This window comes from Phalacrocorax aristotelis, chromosome 1 (assembly GCF_949628215.1).
Source record: "Phalacrocorax aristotelis chromosome 1, bGulAri2.1, whole genome shotgun sequence".
In the NCBI taxonomy this organism is placed as follows: Eukaryota; Metazoa; Chordata; class Aves; order Suliformes; family Phalacrocoracidae; genus Phalacrocorax; species Phalacrocorax aristotelis.
This window is the reverse complement of record NC_134276.1, coordinates 46,483,323-46,507,115: the sequence shown is the minus strand read 5'-3', so window position 1 is coordinate 46,507,115 and position 23,793 is coordinate 46,483,323. Positions and strand designations below refer to the sequence as shown.

The following is a 23,793-nucleotide window of genomic DNA, read 5'->3' as shown; positions in this document are numbered from 1 at the left end:
ATGGCCTAGGTGCTAAGCCAACCCAGCCCACCTTATTGTGCAGACCTACCTCTGATCAAGTAAAACAAAGGGAAGCTGTGTACTGCTTGAACCAGTGGACTCCTTTCTTTTTCACAGGCTGTGCTACCTGGGAAGAAGCATTCACTGTTTTTTGACCGACTTCTACAAAAGCATTTTCACTTACGCGATCATACTTAAGCTGCTTGAGGGAACCAAGCCTTTGTCTTTGATTCTCCTCACGTATCATTATATTCAATTTTTATTTCTGTTTAGACAGTATTTCATGCCATTGCAGTTTTTCACTGTAAAATTCATCCTTTGGGAAAGTATGTAGGGTAAAGGCTAAAAAAAAAAGTGTTAAGAAGTGAACTTTCATGTACTAAGTTCATTCTTAATCTTAAGATTTCCTATCTCTTCTCAGCCCTATTTCAGTTCAAATTTGAGTTCAGTGAAGATTTCACAACTGCTCAGATTAAGCTCCAGTTTGAGAATGGATTTTGAATCCTCTTTAGGTTCAGATTCTTCGTGGTTTTTACCTTGCCCAGCTTTCACCACCGCCTTCTCTGCCCTTTCACTGCAATGCCCCATCGTGTAAATACATTTTCTGAGAAAACCAAGAAGCACCAGTAAGTCCTTCAGTCCAGCTTTTCTCCTGATAAATCTCACGCTGTCCAATAAAGGAAGAAAGTTTATCAAGCAACTTTGGCAGGCGCCTAACACAATATAAGTGCGAAGTACCTGCCCTAATCTATTTTGAGGGTCTGAACCAGCACAATCTCTCAAAGCAGTGCTGGAAAGGCAGGTGATGAGCTGGACGTGTCCTCCTGTGTCTGCAGCCTCATGCACAGCTGAAGAGCAGCTGCTGTACACTCATTGCTCACACCATACCCAAGCAAGCACAGCTTGGGAACACCTGCTTGGGTACCGTGTTTGGTGCCATCAGTCCCAGATTCATAGATTTCAAATCCGACCTGATCAATGAAAAAGAATACTTAAAACAGAAGTAATTTACTAATGCAGCCACATCATTTTGGTGATGATCACCACTCTAGACTGACTACACCACCTGGATAACTGGAGATTTCTGTATAGATTACTTAATAGCTAAACAAACTAGCTTGCTGAATACACTCACGAATTATTCCAACAGTATTAGAGAAGAGTAAATTAAACTAAGGAATTTGGTCACAGCTCCAAGAAGAAAATGCTTCAGAAAGACAAAGTGTTATTTATAAAAAGAAAAGTGTCCTTTCGCAGGAAAATTTTTTTCCCCACTTGAAGGAACGAAAACATTGCAATGAAATGGCAAATACTAGTAAATAACCAGTGCTCAGTGACTTTTGTATGATTTCTTAACAGCAGTCAACACTCAACACAAGAGGCAAGCTCAGATTTCAAAGAATACAATGTTCTGCACAGAGAAAGCAAGCATTCTGAAGGACGAGCACAGCAGAGGAGTATCATTACTGATGCATCTTATTCTGCACTTATTCAATCTGGGTGGGTGTGCCTTCTGCATAACCATCTGATGTGTGATCTTACAGTTACACTACCCGTGCCAAAATCAGTAACAAAACCTCTTTAATTAACTGATCTCTTCAGAGCAAAAGTAGGTTTTAAGTAACAATGCTGAATCTAGTATATTAAAATACATGTGCCAGCTTATTTCAAGAGAATTTCAGCCATTCTTATTTATTATTCTTATGAAACGTTTACTAAAATTTCAAACGGCTTGATGAAAAACCATCAAATGTTAAATTACTAAGTAGTCATAATAATATTTCTCCCCATGTCTGCACAACCTGGTTACATATAGAAGTAGTCAGGTACTGGGCTAGACTGAGAGACCTACCCCAATTTTATTCATCTTTTCAGATATCTTTGCATAGAGTGTTCCAGGCTTGCTAAAGCTTAACAATGGTAGATTGCCTGTTTGATTTAGTAGATCAAATTAATTGCCTCCATAAAATTTGTGTCTGATTTTTTCCTTAGTTTTGCTTCTTCAAGGAGGTTATCAGATCTACAGAAATGAAAAGCAGCTTTTAACTGGATGTGACCTTTTCAAAGCCACACAGAGGAACATCCACATGGGGCCAGATCAAAACTCTATCTAGCCCAGGATCCCATCCTCCCGTGCAATCCCAACTGGTTGCCTAAGGAAGAGTGAAAACAGAGCAGTCAAGATGCTTCTCCCTTGGGGGCTTCCCAAGCTAGACATGGTTTCCCTGTACTAAGTAACTCTCATGAGATTTCCCTTCTGTGAACTCCTCCACTACTACTTGACCTCAAGTAAACTTTTATCACCCACAGCATCTGTTGACAAGGGAGCCTATTGCCGCATTGTTTGGTTCATCGATTATTTGTACAACATGGGACACAGCGACTAGCTGAACCACTTTACCCATGCCATCTGCTAGCGGTTTTTTGTTTGTTTGTTTGTTTTAAGCTTGCTACTTTGTCCACCTCTTCTTTTCAACTGTCATCTCTCTCCAGCTCAGGACTCCTAGCGTGTTTAACTAAACCTGCAGCAGAAGGTATTCCTACTTTTTGTCAGAGAAATGCCATGAGGATGAAGATCTTCCGGATCCACAGATCTGATTTTGGGGGAATTTGGGGAGGTGAAGTGGGATAGCAAGGAAAGGGAAAGCGATCAATGTCCAAAGCTTCACATGGTATTTAAAACACTGGCAAACGCCAGATTACCTGCAGCAGCACAGTGATGTGCCATTGTTTTTCCTACTCCTAATGCTTCTTAACAATGCTTGGGTTTTGTTTGTGGCTGGGTTTTTACGGGGGGGATGTTGGGCTTTCTTTGGGTTGTGTTTTTTGGTTGTTGTTGGTTTTCTTTTCTTTTTTCTTGGACTGGTACTGAACACTGAATAGATACCTTCAAAAACCTCTCACAAAACTCCTAACCCCATTACCTCAGACCTGAGCACTATCAGCTCTTCCAGAACTCATAATTCCATATACAGAGTTGGAATTGTTCTGGTTTTCCTTTACTCACTTAAAGTAACCCAAGTTTTTCTCCTATTTCGTACATGAAAAACCTCAGTTTATGAAAAATTAACCTGCAAATGGCTATTAAAAGCTGTTTACTAGGGTAGCTGACACTGGTAAATTTGGACAGATTAGGACTAGTTTGTGGAATTGTGCAGCAATTCCCTAACTGCACAGATCTCTGATGAAAATACATCGCATCTTCAAGTCAAATCATAAATATACTGTGCCTTCTGTTAACTTGGGAATTTTTAGCTAGTGCTTTACCAAGTGTATCCCTCACCCCAGAAAACGATCACAGCTGAGAGCATCTTACAAACACCAGGTCACAGAGTTAAAAAGAATACATTACTGCGCCATAAATCTGACAAGCATATTTCAGCATTTATTCACAGGGCACAAGTGGCTCTCTGTAATTTAATAGCCTTTGCAAAAGCAGAAGTATTTTGAACTTACCCTCCCTTTCCCCACCCCAGTTAAGTATTTTATCATATTAACGCATTGGAATCCACGTCAGTTGATGCGTATCTGTGCATACTGGGTTCAAAGGTGTGTACGTGTTTACATTCGCAGGACTTTTTCTAGAAGGGAAAGAGGAAGTACCATCTGCATTAGTCAACCTTCTTACTCTGGTCCCAGCAATCAGCCGCAGCTTTCAAAATTTTTCTTTCTGAGTCAGTTTCTGATACTGCGCTCCCTCCCTGAGCAGACAGGAGTGTGGGGAGGGCACAGATGATACGCCAGAGGGTAGGGCTGCCAGGAGGACCAGCTCTGCAGGAACCTCATGACATTCAAGGAGGACAAAGTCCAAGTCTTGCCCCTGCAATGGACCTAACCCCTGTGGTGGCAGAGCAGGGTGGGCAGCCAGGCTTGGGGGTCCTGCTGTGCTGAACGTCAGCCAGAAGCAGACCCCTGCAACGATGGCCAACAGAACCCAGGGCTGTATGAAATGGAGCAAGGCCAGAAGGCTGATGGACCTGATCATCGCCCCCTTCCTCTCCGCACTTGTTATGCCACATCTATAATGCTGACATCTCCAGTTTGTTACCTCCCAGTACATGACAGACAATCGTAAACTGGAGCAAGTTGAGTGGAGGCCACCAAGATGGTAGGGGCTGGAGATCCTGAGTTTGATCATCCAGCTTGTTCAGCCTGGAGAAGAGTTCTCCAGTTAGGTTTTCTTTCATTGTTTCTGGGGTTTTTCCTTTTGTTTCTTAAAGACAACAGATCTCTATCATTTAAAAGAAACACAAAAAGATTATGCCTTTGTGTGGTTAAGCTTGGCGGCTACCCAGCACTCCTCATTCCCCCACCCCACCCCTTCTTGTCTTCTAACCATGTGGCAAGACATTATTTCATTTAACTGGTTTCAGTGACAAGATGAAAACAACCCTGCAACCCTCGACATGCGCTTCATAAAAACGTTTGATTTTGTTATTGCATTACCAATTACGCTCTGTAGTACTCACAGCAGAAAAACCTGTTAATGCTACTGTGAAGGATATTATGAGTGCCCCAATTAAGCAGTAAAACTAATAGAGTTGAAATCTCTGAAAGCAGTGTAACAATAGTATTAACCACAGCTCAGAAAAAAAAGTGGCCAAAATTAGGGTTTTGCATGAAGTAGGATCCAGAACTGTCAATACACTGTTCAGCTTTACTTTCCCTATTTAGAGAGTATGGTTAACAAACTCCTGTATCCATGGAAAACTTAAAAGAAGTCAGATTCCCCCCAGTATTTAAATATAGGAGCTCTTCCTAATGACTTGTCTGTCTACAGAAAGGCTAACTGAACTTCAGCAATTTAGCGATAAAATAAAAATAATAAGATAGTGAAGTTGTATAAATGTTCTATGTAATTGATATTAAGGTAACACCAGCTTATCCTTTTTAGAAGTGCTTCAATTTCCAACCTCAGACACAAGCACTTTTTTTTTGTATAAAAAAAATCACCACCAAAAAATGCAGATTTTCTCTTTACCTTCTTTCATAACTCACTGCTACTCATCCAAATTGCCTTCTTCCCTCTACTGCATTGTTTTATAAACTCCATTTAATCCTGGGATGTTAGACGATTGACATGCATGCTTAAAATGAATACAGGTGCCTAAAGTTTAGATGGATTCCCGTGGGAATCCTAAAAAGTTACAGATATTTCTCTTAAAGCAAAAGAGCATTGAAAAGGTATTGCAAAGGCTTTTAGTAATAATGGTTTTGTACCTACAAAAGTTATTCCAGAGATACTTTTAAAATGTAATAGGAGCAAAAATGGAGACTTTAAACAAATCAACCCCTTCCAGCAGAAAGCTACGGTAACCTCCTTCACCAAATCGTTCCGTTTTGTAGCATAACTATTTAAATTCCAGTATAGGGCTATAGATCTGTGTTTAACCAGAGATACCTGAATTGCTCTTGATACAACTAACACACACTTATGTTATTTTTTTCCAAATTTGTCCATGCTCCTCCTGTAGATTTGAAGGTACAGGTGTACAACACCAGCAGCTTTTCATTCTTACAGCAGAATAATCTCTCAAAATAGATAAATGGCAAAATCAAACACTATCAAGAGTATATCCCATAAAGGGAGTGTAAATTATTAACTGTTAAATTATTCAACAGAAGAAATGAACAATTTCAAACATTTCTCCTAACGACCAGAAACTTCACAGATAAAGTAGAAAGATTGAACAGCACCACACCCAACACACTTTATAGACTTTACACTTTAGAGTTGGAGGTAAATTTCTTGTAGGTATGGTCCAAAGTCTGCAACATTTTATTGCCTACAACGGTTTTACTGGAATGATTTAAAGCTTAGGCAAGTTAATTACATGAGTGTGAATATTTTATGCTAAGCACCAGAGTTTCACAAGACTGATAAAATACACTCTTTTCATTGTTTTACCTCTACATAACTGTCATCAGTATGACTAGAAGTTGAACACACAAAATGCATTACCTTGAAATTAGTTATATCCTATGCAAAACAAATACATCAATTTCAACATTTAGAATACAGCTATGGCAAGGAAGATTAGCTGCTATAAATATTACCTATTTCTATGAAAATGCCCATAACAAAAAGAAAATTTCCACACTTACAGAGTCAGAACATTTCTAGAGTCACACTGAAGTGAGGGTGCTGCACTTTTCCATTTCACGTGTCACTAGGAGACTCAGTTACCACACTGAAAAGCTATTACAACCACATGTGTAAAATGTGATTTCCCTGAATATTTAAAAAAAGTAGAATGCATTGTTCTAATTAAATTTTGGCTAAGTGGTTTGCATTTCTGCTTTCAAGACCCACAAAATGCTGTCTTTTATTCCCTTCATCTCAATCCGGATTCAGAGATAGTTTTAGACCTCTATGCCCAAGCCTTTGGGGTGATTGACTCTTCAGTCACACAGGTATAAGTTCTGGACTAACTACTACCATGCTTCTTGCTCTGAAGCACTTGGCTTTCATCCAGTCCACAAATTTCTATTCTACACAAAATAAAAAGGCAGGAAAGCAGGAAAGGGTGGTTCCGTGTTGTGTGTTTTGGTTTTTTCTTTTTTTGAAGCCAAATTAGAACTAAGTTTTTCAAATCATTAAAATGCATCTTTCTTGGAAAGAAATCTGCCCAGCAAATTCAGGTTCAGCTCCATCATGTGGTCTTATGCATGAAATTCTTGAGCAAAAAAAGATTCCAAGAAGATACAGTAACTCTGCAAATACATTAGATATGGAAGAAGACCTAAGTATGAATTCAGTATTATCAAAAGCAAATACCAGTTCTGACCTACCTGTCCAAAAATTGACAAGTCTTCATTTTCAGGGTATTTGACTCTGCCTCCTTTGAACAAAATATGGCAGTTCTCAAAGCAGAAAATGGGATAGATGTTCTAAAGGAGTATCTTATCATTTTACCTCAAGCGGGTAAGTCGCATGCCAGACAGTTCAGAGCTTAGCAGTAGTGGCAAAGCAACCCTAAAAAATTCCTCCAAGGACTGAGGTGTGCTACTGCTTTCACAGTTAAAGCTCTGGAACCCCCAAATTTCTAAGACTGCTGACAACCATCCTCCACTCAGAAAGGCTATCTTTTCAGTAGTTTCTATGCAGATTGCTTTCTTCAGTGATCTATTTGGCAATGATAACATTCAACACATAATGAAGGCAAAGTGAAATTTCTGTTTTGACCAGGCAGACGAAATGATCCTGAGCAGGAAACAGGAAACCTGGCATATTGTGCAGGACTAGACAGGAAGAACATAAAATTCATGAGAAACTGTCAACATAAATAATAAAAAAAATTGGGGGAAAAAAAATCTCTTTTCTAATTAGAAACTAAAGTCTACAGTTATTTTCCTACCACATGAAGAACAGGAAGTTGCTAAAGGACTCAACATAGTGCTGGAAGAAGCTATGTCTGCATTCAGCCCCTCTCTGCTACTGTTTCACTGCTATTTTCAGGACCCTTGTTATATCTGCACATTTAGTGGTTGCACCTAAAAAGACAAGGGAGGCAATTTCATCACTGAAAGGAGGCGCTGGCGTCATTGTAATCTGATTTACAGGATAAAGAAGGTAGGTACTAGAGGATGCTTTGTGTTTGGCTTAACTTGGTGCTAGAAGGCTTCCTTTTGACAGTCCCTAAAAGGAGACGGGTGCTTAATAAGGGACAATAGATGGGATATAGCAGATAGTGATTCTGTACATAAGTTTAAAATAGTTTATGTTGGTATGATTGATATATCGTTCATTCTTATTTAATTGTAAGAAAACCCGATGAAACGTATCCTGCTCCTGATGGATAAGGACCTGCAGAACATATGCTTACAACTGCATCACTTAGCAACTATTCCATTTCATCAAGCTTTATTTTAAAAGCATCTAATCTCTGAACAGCCTTTTTGTGGTATTTTAAATTCAGAAAGTGTTATCTCTGAACCGAAATAGAGAGCCTGTCCCAAAAATTCAGCTTCTGAAATGCTTGAACACGAGGATGAACATGACAGATAACAGTTGTTACTTCTCTCCAGTTGGCTCTAGTTGTATAGAGTCTTATTCTAAAGAAAGCACAGCATTCACGTTTTTCTAGGGTTGTTCTTTGCTTTAGGAAATTATGAAAAATAATTGAGCTAAACGAGCATTAAATTGCTACGTTACAATTAGCCAAGAGATAGAAATGCCAAGGCTAGATTGAGACCTCTGATACTTCATCTCACATATGCGCTCAATCCTACTTCCGCAACACTTCTCTGACAGGGCTCTTCTGTTTGTTTAATAAGATTTACACTTCACTGAACATACAAGATCAATAACGAATACAAGAAAAAGTACAGAGCAGCAAAAAGTTGAAGGCCTTATCCAAATATCAAGTTTTGCAAGGTGCTGAGATATTTCCAGCTATCTTTGGAGACAATTTTTGAGTTTCATTCAAGACCTACTCTAAATATAACACTGTGGTAATAATATTATAGAAGCCAAATATTTTAATTTTATATTTTATTGAAGAATGAAATTAATATAGTAAAACTTAAGCATCAGGACTCAGGGGCTCATGGTAGCTTTAAAAAAGCTTGCCATTTAAGATTGAGGCACTGAATTGTTTCAGGATTTTTTTGCTTAGTTTCATATTAACCCACCATTGTTTGGATTTATTATTAGTATTTAATGAGATTCTTTAAGCGGATACCTCATTTTACAGAATTAGAATTTTTTTCAGATGAAAAAATTAATTTGCTTGAAAGACAAGACCAGTTTTAATTATGCCATCATTCTGATTGTTCAGGCTGCCTCCTTCAAAACTGGTAATTGGGATAACAAATTCTGTTAGAACTGAAACTCTCACTTTTAACACCGTGGCATGATTTTACGAAAAACTCTTCCACAGCTGGGAACAACTGGGTGTGTCACCTCTAAAAAGCTGGGTAAGGAAGTACTTAACATTTTAAAATAGTAACCATGCTGACAACCGAGAGTCACTAAGCTCATATTACATTCTTACTGTGATAGAACTAAAAAAGAATCAAATGAAATATTAAGACAACCTTGGCATTAGTATAGAAAAAAAGCCAAGGCTGCTGGGCTTTAAAATAACATCTCCTTTGATTAAAAATAATAAAATCCTAGGCTAAGAAAAAAATCAAATATACTAAAAGGACTGAAGAGGGACACATATGCATTTACACAAGTATCTAGCCACAAAACAAGACTATATGCACATGACTGCCGGACACAGTATGTGAGGAATAAATCCATCTGGATAATCTTTATTGGAACACATGACACATTACTGCACTATATCGTTGAGCAATAACTTCTGCAGATTTACAGAAAGACTGAACTATAAATCTCAGACATTAATCCACACTCCCATTTTCATTGGCAGAAAAGAAACCATCCATGCCACACCAGTATATTTTTCCACATCACCCGACAACTAATCTCATTGCTGATCTGGCACAGCATAGAGTTTGCAAGGCTTTAAACAGCAACCAGTAATTTTAACCAGCCCTCTTCACACAAACTTCTATACAACAAAATTTCAAGGAGCTTTTTCTCTGCAAAAAGGATAATCGCATAATCACTTGGAACTTAGAGTCTAGATATTTAAGAGGATTCTTGCCTCTCCTGTCCCAGATACTAGCAGGAATTACACAGGAGGGTTTCACATTATTTTGGTTTTTTTTTACTGTAACTGAGATGATACATGGGCATACAAGTGAAAGTTGCAACCTCGTTACCAGATAGGAAGATTATTTCTTAGTACAGCTTATGGCAAGCCATGAGTAACAGAGGGTCTTCACCTTAACTTAGGTGATACAAGAACATTACACCACGTACAAATAAAGAGTTTGGTACTTCTTAATTGCTTGACATTATTGTTGATGAGACAGAAAGATCGAGTGCTATCAGCAAAGGTACACTGAAAGGCAGCAAGCACGCTCAGAAATGAGGTATGAGGATAAAATTTTTCCTGCTGGAAAGGGAGCCTGCCCAGGTGGGACAGGACAGTGCTCTGAGATGTGAACAGCTTAAAGGCATATGATTTCCCACAAGGCAAGATGGAGGAGGTACCACACGGAACTGCCAGGCAGCAGAAACAGGAGGAACAGAGGAAACACCTCTTCATCATCCTCAGAGGACGAGGCATTCCTCCTGGAGGACCTTTCCAGCACTAGACGCATCAGAGCAATTAGACAAGTCTACAGAAGGCCAAGTGTGACAGGGACAGAAATGCAACTTCCCAGTCAGTGTTAGAGACTGGTTTTGCTCTGATGTGAGATTCAACTCTCATCTCCTCCTTAGCAACAGATGAGGACCCAGCTTTCTGGTAGTACCTTCCTCTTATCTGTTTTCCACATACAAGGAAAACCAGGCATTTTCTTATGCCCAGCAGTACCTGTGTACATCCTAGCAGCGCCCTGTTCTCAGCCATCCCAGCCTGAAAAGCTGAGTGTTTAAGCAACAGTTTATTGAATCTATTTTGGGTAGATAAAAAGCACATGCTAACGGCAGTGCAACGACAGAACACAGCAATACTGCCAAGGTGTCAAAATGCACACTCCTTCAGGCACATGTTAATATTACCCTGTACAACCTATCGCAGATGGTTTAAGATGTGGGCAGTTAGCCTCTGGTGATGGCAGCAAGATGAATTTGCTTAGCAAGGTTAGAAAACCCCAAATCAAATGCAATCTTTTCTAAAAATCAGCATATAAAAAAGTTTTCCCTCTTTGTGACAAGAAATTATTTACTTTTAATGCTGAGTCCAAGGGTTAACAGAGGATAATGCAAAAGACAGACATAGGTATCAGGTATCAACATGAAACACTATCCCTCTTCTGATGCCTGGCATCCTGTAAGTTTTGAAGAAATCCAGCTTGAAGGTATGAAGTAAGTAATTTCTAATAATAAATTTAAAAGATCAGATAAAGTGCCTGATCAGACAGCATTTCTCTCCTGACACACATATGACTCTCTCTGGAAACCCTCTGAAGACCAGCTTGCCCTCTGGGTAATCAAGTGACACGTAATTAACTTTTCAATGGAGAGAGTCAGCTTCCCATAACTTATTTCTTTCATGTCTTGGAATAAAACTTCCCTCGAATCCCTCCCCAAGCTTCTAAACATGTCAAAAGGTGCTAGAATAGGTTACCACTTTACAGTGTGCTCAGATACAGAAGTTTTGAATTACTCTGTAAGCATTTTACACACACTGTGTGACTGTCATATGATACAGAGCGTGTGGAAAATCAAACTTATATTGAAACAAATTAAAAGAGCATGGCTATGCTGCTGGCAGCTCTTTTGACTTTAACCCAGACTCATTGCACTGCTGCCCATAAGAAGTGCTCAACACCTAAATCTGGGTTTTTGAAAAACGTCAATTTATCTATTGCCAAGTAGGTGTGATGTAAAGCCCCCACTGCCTTATGACAACTTCAAATTCCAGCCTTACTCTCTGCTCCCAGAGCAGGGAAGGAAACTGGAAGAGCTGAAAGGACCCAAAACCCTTTGGTTACAGACCCACTGGATGAACTTCATGGCTGACCTCACTTGGGCACCATGGTTAACGCAGGGACGAGTTGGACAACATACCTTGCACAACAGCTTGCTAACTCAACCTCCCCTGGGCTTCAGCTTGTCGGTACTGACACTGCTGAAGACCAGCTCCTGGCAGCCTCCAGCCCTTTCCCAGCTATACCCTTGGAGCAAACCTCCACCGAAATAACTCTAGCAAGGGTTCTGTGGATAATTGAAGTGTGGCAGAGGTTACTAACCCTCCAGCTTTCAGCACGTCATAGGAACCAGTGGGGAGAGTACCGGCGCCCTGGAAAGGCGCCAAGCCCCTAAACATCACATTAGTGAGAAATTACGTTTCGGGTATGAGTCAAGGATTGGAAAACGCAGTGGCATCTCAGGTATCAGACCTCAAAACGGTAAGAACTTTCATTCTGAAACCCGGCAGAGAGTATTTCAATACGCTACCACCCAATCCACTTACAAAAGATTTCATTTTAATTAAAGCAGTTATGTGTCATTTCACAATACTTTTTCTTCCTTATATTTACAGGATTACTGCCTATTGCTCTTTGATAAAACTGGTAATTTAAGACAGGAATCAATTCTTACTATTTAACCTGACAGGTTTCCAGCAAAACTTAAGGCTTTTTTACATTTTTTTTTAAGCCTCAACAATAAATTCACCTTTTGTACCTATACAATAAAAACAGCTAATACTGTAACAAAGCAAGATGCCCCAAGACAATATTTTTCCATAACTCATTTATCTTAAAACACCTGTTAGGTGTCTATATATTAAAGCTCCACCTGAACCTCTCAGACACTAGTAATAAAACTCGTGTTAGGAGACACAGCAGTCCTGAAATTTGAGAACCCACTAATTATATTTCAGAATCAAACAACCGCTATTGCACAGAAAAACTCTCTTCTAACATGACAGTTACCCTTTGTGCAATTCAGTACTTGGTTTCTACTCACACTCACCCCCTTGACAGGAGATGTGACATTCGGTGACAAACAGCTGATTAAAATTCAGAGCGGCAAGACCAGCGGTTCTTTAGGAACACCGTATGGCAGCCCCAGAACCATTCAGATAAGTATGAGAAGTATCACCTCAGCCTTTCAGATTCAACATCAGTATTGTTAAATCATAAAAGGGAAGCAGTGCTTTCAATAGCGTTTAACAGTTAATTTTTCTCCAAGTTTAAAATAACCTGAACAGCTTCTGTCTCATAGATTAAATGCTGTAAATATTCATTAACAGTTAGTTTGCTTGTAAGGCATAATACTACTACATTTTTAAATTAAATATGTGCAAATCTTATCTCCAGCCTTAATGCTTAAGCCCTCACCACAGTATTCAGAACTGCTTGTACCAGATTAAAAGAATTTTCCATAGGCAAACATTAAAAAAAAAAAAAAAAAAAAAAAAAAAAAAAAGAGACTGAAACAGCTTAGAGGGAGAAGGGGAGGGAAAAACCAAAACCACAAAACTCACTTGACTGTAACTCGATTGGACAAATCCTGAAGATCTCCTGGGTGAAAAAGCTGAGCTTCTTTCAGTCCAATATTTTCGCACGCTTTCAGAAAAACATTTATATTATCCTGCGAAGAGAAGTAGAAAGCAGTTGCTTAGTTAAAAGCACTAAGCAGGTTTTGCAAGATGATTAGTGTGAGCCTCTAAATGTCAAAGTCCAGCTCACGGAAATAATACTGAAAAAGCAATCTTCTGGATCATAAACGCAGGTCGTTTCTCATACACACAGCCAGGGTGGTTTGCGATCTCCGTGACTGCGGGTACGTTAAAGATTACCTGGCATAAGGCAGTAGCGAGCCAGTAGGCAGCAATCTCCACTTTGATGTCAGCTCTGCTCAGCAAACAAACGCCCTCTTCCTAGCTTTGCACGACAAGCCTCACCTCTTGCCTTTAAAAATAACTCCAGCTACTGACATTCACCACCCAGAAACTCTTGGCAGGGGAGGAAGAAGAGGAGGGGACGCGCTGTTTCTATGCTCACAGACCGATGAGGGAATACTGCACCTGGAGTCTGGGTTTGGTTGCTGAGCAAAGCTCCAGAGAGACAGAAACTAAATCATATTCAGCTCTACTGCTTCCTTACTTGGGGGGTTTTCTCTCCTTTTCGTTCCTCCCCTTCCTCTCCACCCTCCCCAGCTCACACCAATATATAACAAAATATAGGCGCGGTGTATTACAGCACCCACTCGCTGCACCTGCTGCAGATCAACTGACTAGCAAGAGCAAGGTTAAAAAAAAAATCCAACGATCTAGAGAGAGATTATACAACTTGTGATCTCTTTCCACTTCATAAACAATAGGCAAGAAATTCCTTCTCGTTAAAGTGGAATGCTATCAACAGCAAAAGAATGTGCCCTCTTGAGTACTTGCCCCCTTCAGCTGGAAGCCACAGGAAAAGGTACACAAAGTTACTTAATCTGTAAACTACGCGCAGTCCTGTCATTCAAAAGGTTTGTAAGTCAAGGTACTGGCATCAGAGCTTCATAACATGGAAAAACTCCACTTCAGCCATTTAATACACTTTAAACTTTTTTTTTTTTTTACATATACTCACTGGATGTAACAATTAGTTCACTACATAAAAAAAAAAATCCACACAGAAACCAGCAGCTGCTTCTAATATAGACTTTAAAAAGTAAAACAAATACTTTTAAAAAGTAAAGCAAACCCAAGAATCCCCACAACCTTCTGTTTCGAAGGTCCCTTGGATTCTAGTATTTTGTATCAGTCTGTAAACATGGCTTCGCTCAAGGAAAATATTTGAACAAGGTACTCGCTGTGCAGGCTGCGGGCTCCACGTTACAACATCCAAAAGATCGCAAGTGCCTCATACTGTGAAGGTTATGTCCCAACGCCTAAGGGGGGGCTGTTCCGCTGGGGCAGGGGAGACATCATGACAATGACAATGGGGGACATGTCATGGCAGTGGATGAGCAGAGGGGGCTGGGAAGGACCGAGGACACGCAACCTCACCTCTGTCTCGGTACCAGCTCCTGCAGCACCCAAGGGGCTGCCTACACAAGCAGCCAAGGTAGAGCTTCATGCTGGGGATGCAAACTCAGGAGGGGCATTTACTTTTCCTTTCCATGCAACGCCCCTACAGGGAAAGCTGGCTAAATATGGCATTTCAGTCAATTAATAATTGGGTGTCACATTAGCACCAAACCCCCAAGGACTTGAAAGGGCGTCATTTCTTCTGCATGCAAGAGACCACAGGTTACAGTCCCATTGTGAGAAGGAGAGGAACTACTTGTTAAACAACACACACGCAACTATCAGGTCAGTATTCAGGGGCCTGGGGAATCCAAGAAACAGGCAGGTAAGGCAACGGAAGAAAGCAGCAGAGCAGAAGAAACAAATCCTTGCAAGGTAATGAACAGAACTGACACCAACACCAAGGCGACATGCCCTGATCAGTCTGACCAGGCACCAAAATTCAGAGTAGACTCCCAAACCTATGGGTTACGCCAATTGAACTGCAGAGAATGAGCACATTGTGCAGGTAAACAAGGAAGAAGACTCAGATTTAGAGAAATGGATGCTGCCTACACTCTGAGCGTAACAAAAACAAATCAGAGGAGTTGCTCATCAGTGGCTGCTCAGCTGCACAACCACCAAGCTGCTGAAGTATGAGAGAATTAGTTCTGAAGGTGTTGTGGCAATTAAACCTATTAAACATCAGCCTTCTGGTAAATAACGCTTACAGCCCCTGAGAACATCATCACCGAGATGAGTCAAGACCTTCCGAAATGGACCAGAGGCAGTGGGAGATAACATGGGAGGTGGAACCCAGCTAGTCACAGCACTTCCAGGTGTGCAGGGTAAAACATGGTTAAAAATCTGCCTCACCCCAGCTCCCAAGCCAGCAGTTCGATCACACCTGCTATACCTCAGCTGACTGCCCCAACACCAGCTTTCCTCCGATCAGGGCCTGGAATTCACCCCCAGAGCATCAAGCAAGGCTACCCAAAAGGCTGTTGCTCAGGTCTGGGTATCAACACAAAAAGGTATAGTTTCAACAAATCAGCACTTTTAAGAACGGTCCTTGCCAAGTTATTCTTGACCATCTCTATTCGTCATAGTAAATCACAGAAGCTACAGGTCTTGAAATAGCTAGCAGCTGTTTTAAACCCTGCCAGGATAATGAACCTGAAAATGAGTTTTAAGTAGTACCACAGAAATAAGCAGGGGAAAAAAAAGTGACAAGCTATCAACCTTGCAATTAGATTTATCATTAGAAATGTGAACATGAACATTGTTCGGTGATGAATGTGCTCAAATATAGAAGCCATCATGCTATTCCTTTTACCAACATGACTGTATTTCACTAAGACTAATGGTCATTACCACTTCAGCTTCAAAGGGTATACTGCAATTTAAATCTCATCGTACTCCACCAAAAAGCTTCTTTTTAAACATTCAGAATTCAAAAGCCAGAAGCACTACATACCAGGCCTATCTCCTGGTGACCACAAGTTACCCAAGCAGCATGTTTGGGGGGGAAGAAAAAACAAACCAAAAAAAAAAGTTTTATGCCTGTGTCCACAACCCGCCTCTGCCACCGAGACATCGTCGTTCTCTGTAAATGAGGGCGGGCCATTTAAATTTAAGAAAGATACAAATACAGCAGAGCGGAAGAGAAAGGGGAATATGATGATGAGGGAAGACAAGGGATCTATATAATGGGACCTGGAGAACTTGGTTCCATTATACCAATAAAATGGAGCACAACAGACAATACTGCTGCCATCTACCAGCACAAGGGAAGCAAAACCAGAAGGGGAGAGAAGAGCTTCCCAGTCCAAAGGCAAGGATCCATGGTCATGCAGATCAAATACGTTTATGCAGAAAACATAAGGCTTCTAACAATTAAAGGAGAAAGCTCCTGAACTAATAAGGATAATGCCAGCAAAAAAAACCAAATAGGTAGTTTTAATACAGGGCTCGATCAGTGCATTTCTGTGAGCATCTGAAGTTGGAATTAACACCACAGAATAACAGGTTTTAAATCATGAAAAAATAAAGCCTGACGTCTTAACCACAAAATTCAAGTGCAATTCATTTCTGGTATGTTAATACTACTTCTGAGTGCTTTGGTGGGAGTGGGTGGGAAGGTTGGAAGGAGACTGGGGGGGACCAGTTTTTGCCCCAGACGGTGTGCATGATGAAACAGCAGTGCATTTCAGATACTTCCAGGGCGACTTGAGTTTCCCACACACCGTAGAGACTTATATTAAATGCACAGCGCAGAACACTGACTAGGTAGAGCTATCACCATTCGGCATTTCATTTTTGCCCCCAACTTCAAAGTAAACTGCACCCAAAAACTCTGCGAAGTCGTAACACGGGAGAGACGGAGCTGGCAGTGGGAAGCAGGTCATCCATGAGCAGGCATTTAAATACCACTGTTCAGGGGAATGACAATACCGCATGCTTTCAGGCATGCACCTACCTTTCTGGTCCCTATGGGGTATCACTAGCCACAAAACCTTCCTTCTGTCTGTTGCTAAGCATCCTCTAACATTGAGAAGGAGACAAGATGCCATCCCCATATTGCAAGTCAGACTGTGGTCTGTGTCCTCCCTCCAGCATCCTAGCAGAGCAGGGTTGCCTTTCTCACTCCTGCAACCTCATGGACACGAGTGGAGAGTGCTAGGTCTTCCCTGTCCTTCCTTGCTGGACCTCAGCACTGCTTGTGCCCCTAGGCAAGGGGCAGAGGGCTGCACCAGGGCTCTGCACCTCCAGCAGGTCAATGGGGTGGGAAGAGCAGGGCTGCCACTGCAAGGCTCATTCCCATATCTATCCTCCAGACTGCAAAGAAGAAAGCAGCCAGTCACTGCATGGGAAAACACAAGAACATGGACACCTTCTTTTAAAAAAATTATTAAAAGAAGTGATTAAAAAAGTCTGGGGGGTCACAACTGGCAGTGGTGCCGTGTTTGCACCTCTAATCAGCTCCTAATATATGTCACCAAGGCAAGAACCTGAAAGTTGATGCTGCACTATGAAAAGACAACCACACAGCACTGGTGAGGTGGTGGTGGTGAGGAAGTAGATAGGTTCCTCTACACCTGAAAAAACAAAACAAAACAAAAAAACACAAAAAACCCCAAACAAACCACCAGGGAATAAAGAGCACTTCTAAAATGGAAAGAAAATCATAGCACGAGGAACAGGGAAGTGAGGGAAAAGACAAAATAGAGATGCAGGAAGGATCAAGAAAGTTGACCTTAAGTAGAAAGAAAAAAACCAAACCCAACCTGAGAAGTGACATACAGGGCGTAAAACACAAAAAGAATTTTAAAAATCTCTAAAGTGAAAGAGCATGAAGTGAAAGGTAATTAAGAAGAGAGGTCTCCATATAAGAATGTGTAAATACCATCTTATTTTGACTACTTATGTGCAATGCGACATCACACTAAATTCAGCTTGTATATTTCAGCTGCAATTTAATTAAAAAATAAACCCCTCATTATCATTATTATCTGGGTGGGGCAAGAATATTAATTTAAACAACTGTGTAAATACATTTGCTTTCTTTAGGGTGCAGTCATGCTGTGTGGTAAGCCTGTCTTCTCCCTAGTTAACTGTTTCCCTGAAGCCCTACGCATGCACAGAAACACAGCGAGATCTCGTAGGCATACAAGTTATGGCACATCTTTCAATTCACTTGGCACCTCGGAGAAAAACAATTTAATTAACGTGGTGTTTTTCTGTTTTTCCTGGCTTCATTGGCCAATAGATGAAGACAGTCCTCCAGGTTGTCTCCTACTCTTATGCAAATACCCACGGTTTCAGTTAAAGCCCTTAGTTCTACTATCCAAGCTCTGTTTTTTTCAGAATTTTTTTTGCTGGGGGTGTTTTTTTGGGGGTGGGGGGGATTTTAGTTTTTTTTTTTTTTGTCAGAATACAAAGGGGAAGGATGGGAACAGAATTTCATAATAGCACCCTATGCTTGCAGGACTGTGAAGCATATTTGCATGGAAGTTTTACTGCATCATCCAGACCGTGACTTGGTGCCAGAAGCTGTTTTCAATTTCCAGGCTCCCCCCCCAAAAAAAAAGAAAGAAACCCCCCCTCAGTATTTACAGTGCCTAGCAACAGAACCTTCTGACATTTTAGGAAGAGAGACTGAGGCATTTTTTTGGCTACAGAATTCTGAAAAAAACCATTTGAATAGATCATATTTAACAGACATGTTTCTTAGTACTACATTTAGGAAGGCATTTGGAGTAATCTTAAAAGTTGTGTCTCCTTCAGTTCCGCACTCACAACCCCCCGTTAACGGCACCCACATTCCCTTAATTAAGGGCCTATTTCCATTACAAAACGAGGTATTTTTTAAAATTAGAAAAATGTTTTTCATGCAGCATTATACCGACCACTAAAGCTGACTCAAATCAGTGTACCACAGAATTTAGAGCTGCATTTTGCAGCAGCATCACTGCACAGCTCCGCATTGTTTATATTCTGAGGTGGGGTAAGGGAAGAAACCTACAGCAGGAGCTCGTTGGACAAGTTGGGTAACTTGCTGCTCCTCCGAGGTACGTTTCAGTGTTTCGGTTATTAGAGTTGGCTGTGGGTGCAGGGTGGGAGTAGGAGGGGTGAGGGGGGAGAACAGGGAACTGGGCTGAATCAACCTTGTGGTCTGACCACAGGCCTGTAAGTCAGGAACTCCTAATTACCACCTTCGCCTTGCACCTGGGGATGCTGGGTGCCCATCATCCACTCATCCTGTCTGTAGACTGTGATCCCAGCTCCCACAGCTCTATTTCTCTGAAGGCTGCTAACGGGTGCAACCTTGAATGAAAAGGAGGAAGAGGAGTTGGTGGAATAGCTGAACTACTTTTTTCCCTCCCTTTTTGGGCCCAAAACTAAAAATAATAATTAAAGCAATCATCCTGCATGCATAGCTTGACTTAGAGTGACCTCAGGGCTTCTGTTTGGTAAATTATCCCACCTATAACAGCATGCACAGAGTACCATATTGGCTAAGATCAGAACTGGTACTAATTGCTTTGCCACTCCCTCTCTGCACCCTTCATTGGTTTTCCACATTAAGTAAAATAATAAATTACTGTGATCCCTGACACTGGGATTCTCTGCCCCAGCTCTACACACGAATACAGACACCAACACTTTAACAATTCACTTCCAGCTTTCCTCTCAAAAAGCAGGTGTTCCTGCTGCCAGAATGCAGGAATGAAACTTTCTGCATAAACTCTCCCATTACCTTGGTGCGCCCAGTATCAATAACTAAATCATAGCCAGGAAGAGGAATGTTCCCCTTCACCCTTGCAATTCATGAGTCTCAGAACATGGTTTCCATAACGGAAGGAGCCTTAGATAAGAAGCATTTTGGTTTGGGACTAGAAGACCCATCCATCCCCCAAATCCCAACTCCATCTGCAATGGCAGCAGCCAGTCACAGACCTCTGTAAGACCAAGGCGCATGTTGAAGGATCTTCCTCAGAGCTTGTTCCTGGCACTGCCCACCGCAGCGTGTAGTGGCCAACAGAAGACCTCTCTGCCCAGCTCACTTCATTGCCTGCAACCTCTTGCGGGACTGAGCTCCACAGTTTCTTTCCAACAGAAGTAATGGGATTAGGGAAAACACGTATTAGAAATTAATGGGGTTTTTTTTTGAAGCAGGACTTCCAAGTTGACAGGTTTCAAGGTGCTTGACACAGGAAGGGACCGACTATCCCCAGTGACTCGAAATCCCTCCCAGGTCCATGTCTCTTACCATGCTACAGCATAACCTTTGCTATGACATTACAGCCATATATTACAGCAACAGTATGTACAACAGTATGTACCAAATGAGCCTTTTATTGGTAAGAGAGAGGGAGTATCAGGTTGTAAACTGCAGGTGAATTTCTGGATGTCACTGCTACCAAATAAAGCCAGCTGGAAAGCAGAAGGGCAAAAGTACAGCACATAGGCATCCTGGGCAGACATGCCTTGTTAATCAAGAGAGCTCTCTGTACTTCACAGCTTCATCCCATTTTGGAGAAGACAAAGGGAATTTAGCTTGCCCACTCGCAAGCATTCTTGTTGTAAATAAGGTATAGGCCTTGGAAAGCCAGTATGGAACAAACAGCACAGGCTATTTCCATGTTTAGACAAGCCTTAACTTTCCCACCAGTTCCTTGCATTCCAGGCAAAGTCAAGGGGGGTGAAAAAAATAATAATAAAAAAAATTATGCGCTTTTCACCCCGAACGGTTTATACAAAACAGACTTCACAAGTTAAGTGTGTAAAATACTCCAGTGCCAAGTCACCCCACTACACAGAACTGGAATGACAGTAATCCACTTAAAGGCGAAACTCCCCTGAAGACTAACAAGTAATAAAAGAAGTAAAGACCTCTTGTTCTTGAAACACAAAGTTTTGGCAGTTTGCGCCTCCTGCCCCCCACCCTTTTTTTTTTGTATACACAAGTTTTTCTGTTTTGCTCACACAGGTTAACAGTCTGATATAGATGAAATTCAGCCCCTCTGTACACAGAGCTTGAAACAGAGCAAGTTGCCTCAGATCCTCAGTTCACATAATCATAGTCTACAAATCAGGGACTTAGTACTTCATTCTTCCTATAAGAGAATTTGGAAGTTTCCTCTAACTTTGCTTCCTTAAGCAGCCAGACATCTTTTGTTTCTCAGCAGGACTAGCATCCTACTACCCTGTTTAACACTTGCTGCCCTATGTGGGCTCATCCCACCAGTGTAGAGAAGCTCCCCCTGCACACCTGGATCAATCTCCCTAAAAACCCATCTGAACTCCTGCATTAGTGCCAGGCCTTCTTGTGTTCCTCCCCATCCTCATGCCCTGCAGAAAGCAAGCTCGGTCACCACAGCGGCTCAGCACCCTGCACGCAGCAGCGTTTGGTGTTGGCATTGTATTTAATACCTCTTTTACATACAGCACCGGAGGAGGGTGATTCAGCACAGGCACTCGGGTGCGGAGGTGTTCAGACAGGCGTTAAAAAAGATGTGGTATGAGGATTTTGTACCAAACAGGAGAGTGAGTGGTATACCTGTACGGCTCCAGCACTGATACCACAGGAAAAGTTATCACCGCTGCAATTAACATCTACTTTCTTTGGAGACTGTCATGAATTTTAGCACCGCACATCAATAAATATTTGACAAGCCAGAGGAAAAAAAAAAGCACTGTAGCATCCAGGTTATAAAGATTTAACACAGATAAACACCAACTGCCGCAAGAAATGTCAAAACCGTGCTTCCTTAGCAAAGGCAGGTGAAATCAGATTATGAATGTCACAAGTATGATTTAAGGTGTGTATCTTTCCTACGTGGTTGACATTTTTTTTTTCCACTTAGGAAGGAATGTTTCTTTACAAACACAGGAGTCATCAGTTACTTAAGGAAATAAGAATAGCATACAAATGACAGAGCGTACCCACAGACTACAGCTGATTAAATTGATAATGGAGATTTTCTGCAGTTTGTTTGGCAACTGTATTTATGTATTTTGTGAAGCGCTGGCAAGTTGAGGCAAAAAGGGTCATACTTTTTCAGAGCTTTGGTTTAGACTAGGAGGAGGGATGAAAAGTTTCCACATTAGAAAATTCTTGCTGCCAATCATATTACTTTACAGTTAGTTTACAAGAATTTTTCAATTAATTAATTGTCATTTTGACATCCTGTCCCAGTAACAGGCTGGAAGCATCAGCCTGGAAGACATGATTTCATTTAAAGCATGGCCCAAAATACTACTTTTGATTTGCAGAGATCAACCAACAGGCACGACACTTGCTGTCCCCTGACTAGATATCAGGATGAGCAGTTGAACCGCCATTTCTTGGAGTCTGCACCCATATAATTTCTCCCCACTTACGTTTCCTAGATACATTTCACCTCTTCATCACCCACCAAAACATGTCAAGTTCAGTCCAGCAGCTGGGCTTCATTCTGCCTGATCGAAGTCTTGAGCAGCTACTAAAAATGTCACAAGGAGTTTGCATCAACCTCCCCTTTCCCCACACCCTACATTTCAAAGTGTTTAGGCAGCAACAGAAAACAATTAAAGGAAATTCAGAGCCAGGGCTGAAATGTACCATATGTTTTCAAGCAGAAGGGCACAAAACATCAGCAAACCACTGCCGAGATTACATACTCCCACTATCAGGCATTGAAAGACTACAGAACAATGTCATCTCTAGCTATTAATAACCATACTTCCTTTCTAGCACACAACCCTCTTTTCTTAATTGTCTAGCAGAGGTATTTCCATACAAGCCACATTCCTTTTTCCCATAAGACAGCAAAAAGTACCAGAAGTGATTTATAGTTCGACATACATTCCTATCAGGTCTTGCATCACTCCTGACGTTTGTTATAGTTTTAGGTTCTCAGAACTCAGGTCAGACATTTTTTTGTTTGCAGTATAGTCTATGAGAGAACTAGACTGAGTGTCAAAATTTCACCCCCACCCTACTCAGACTTACTGACTGACCTCAGGAAAGCCACTAAAATGCCCTCTGCCCCTTCTCTGCTATCTTCAGATGTAGAACCAAAATCATGGTGAAGGCCTCTTTGCGAAGTGCTCTGAGATGTAACATTTTAAAAATATTTTTATGTAGGTGGTCAGACTTAAGTTCTTAAGCATAATAAGGTTTCTAAAACACTTCATAAATTTCCAAAGACCAAAACACATCATAACATTCTATTTTACTTTTTTTTAAATCGGGATTTTCATCACCCAGTTTGCGTGCCCATCGTTCTCCCAAATTTGAAGCAACACGTGCTTAGGAGTTTGAAGTAGTGGCAACTGAAACTTCTGAAAATTACACCAAAACACACACATGCTAATTTCCAACTGCAGTTTTTGTAGTGCTGACAAAAATCTCACTAAAATTCATTAAGTAAAGAATTTAACACATTGACGGTTACATTTGAAATACCATGCTGTGTTACTTCTCAGGTGAAAAAATATTTTCTCAGACTAGTATAAATTCCTTTATGTCCGGGAAACTTGTTTGAGCACTTCAGCTGGACCACTGATCAAAGAAAAAGTTTCCCCTCCCATGTAATTGTACTTGTCAGAACAAAACTAGATACTTAAGGTGTATCCTAGACACTTGTTTGGTAACAGTCAGGTATAAGTCCTCATCTGGTTTAAGCACTTTAAAAATCTGAAGGTGTTACTGCACTTACTTAAAATGATGCAGTAAACATACCCCTAAACATTAAAATACTTTTCAGTATTTAATAAG

At 41.0% G+C, this 23,793-nt stretch overlaps 1 protein-coding gene across 15 annotated transcripts in view; it reads right to left on the bottom strand.

The window, feature by feature from the left end:
- The window catches only part of LMO7 (LIM domain 7), a 130,755-nt gene that overhangs the window by 61,845 nt on the left and 45,117 nt on the right, over positions 1-23,793 (bottom strand). For 13 of the 15 annotated variants that reach the window (XM_075088747.1, XM_075088619.1, XM_075088641.1 and 10 more), the window contains exon 4: positions 13,017-13,123. In XM_075088747.1, the coding sequence (XP_074944848.1) occupies positions 13,017-13,123 (107 nt within the window). Of the gene's footprint in view, positions 1-13,016; positions 13,124-13,331; positions 13,675-23,793 lie in introns of those variants that run through there. The other 2 variants (XM_075088684.1, XM_075088694.1) reach the window with 2 other exon arrangements.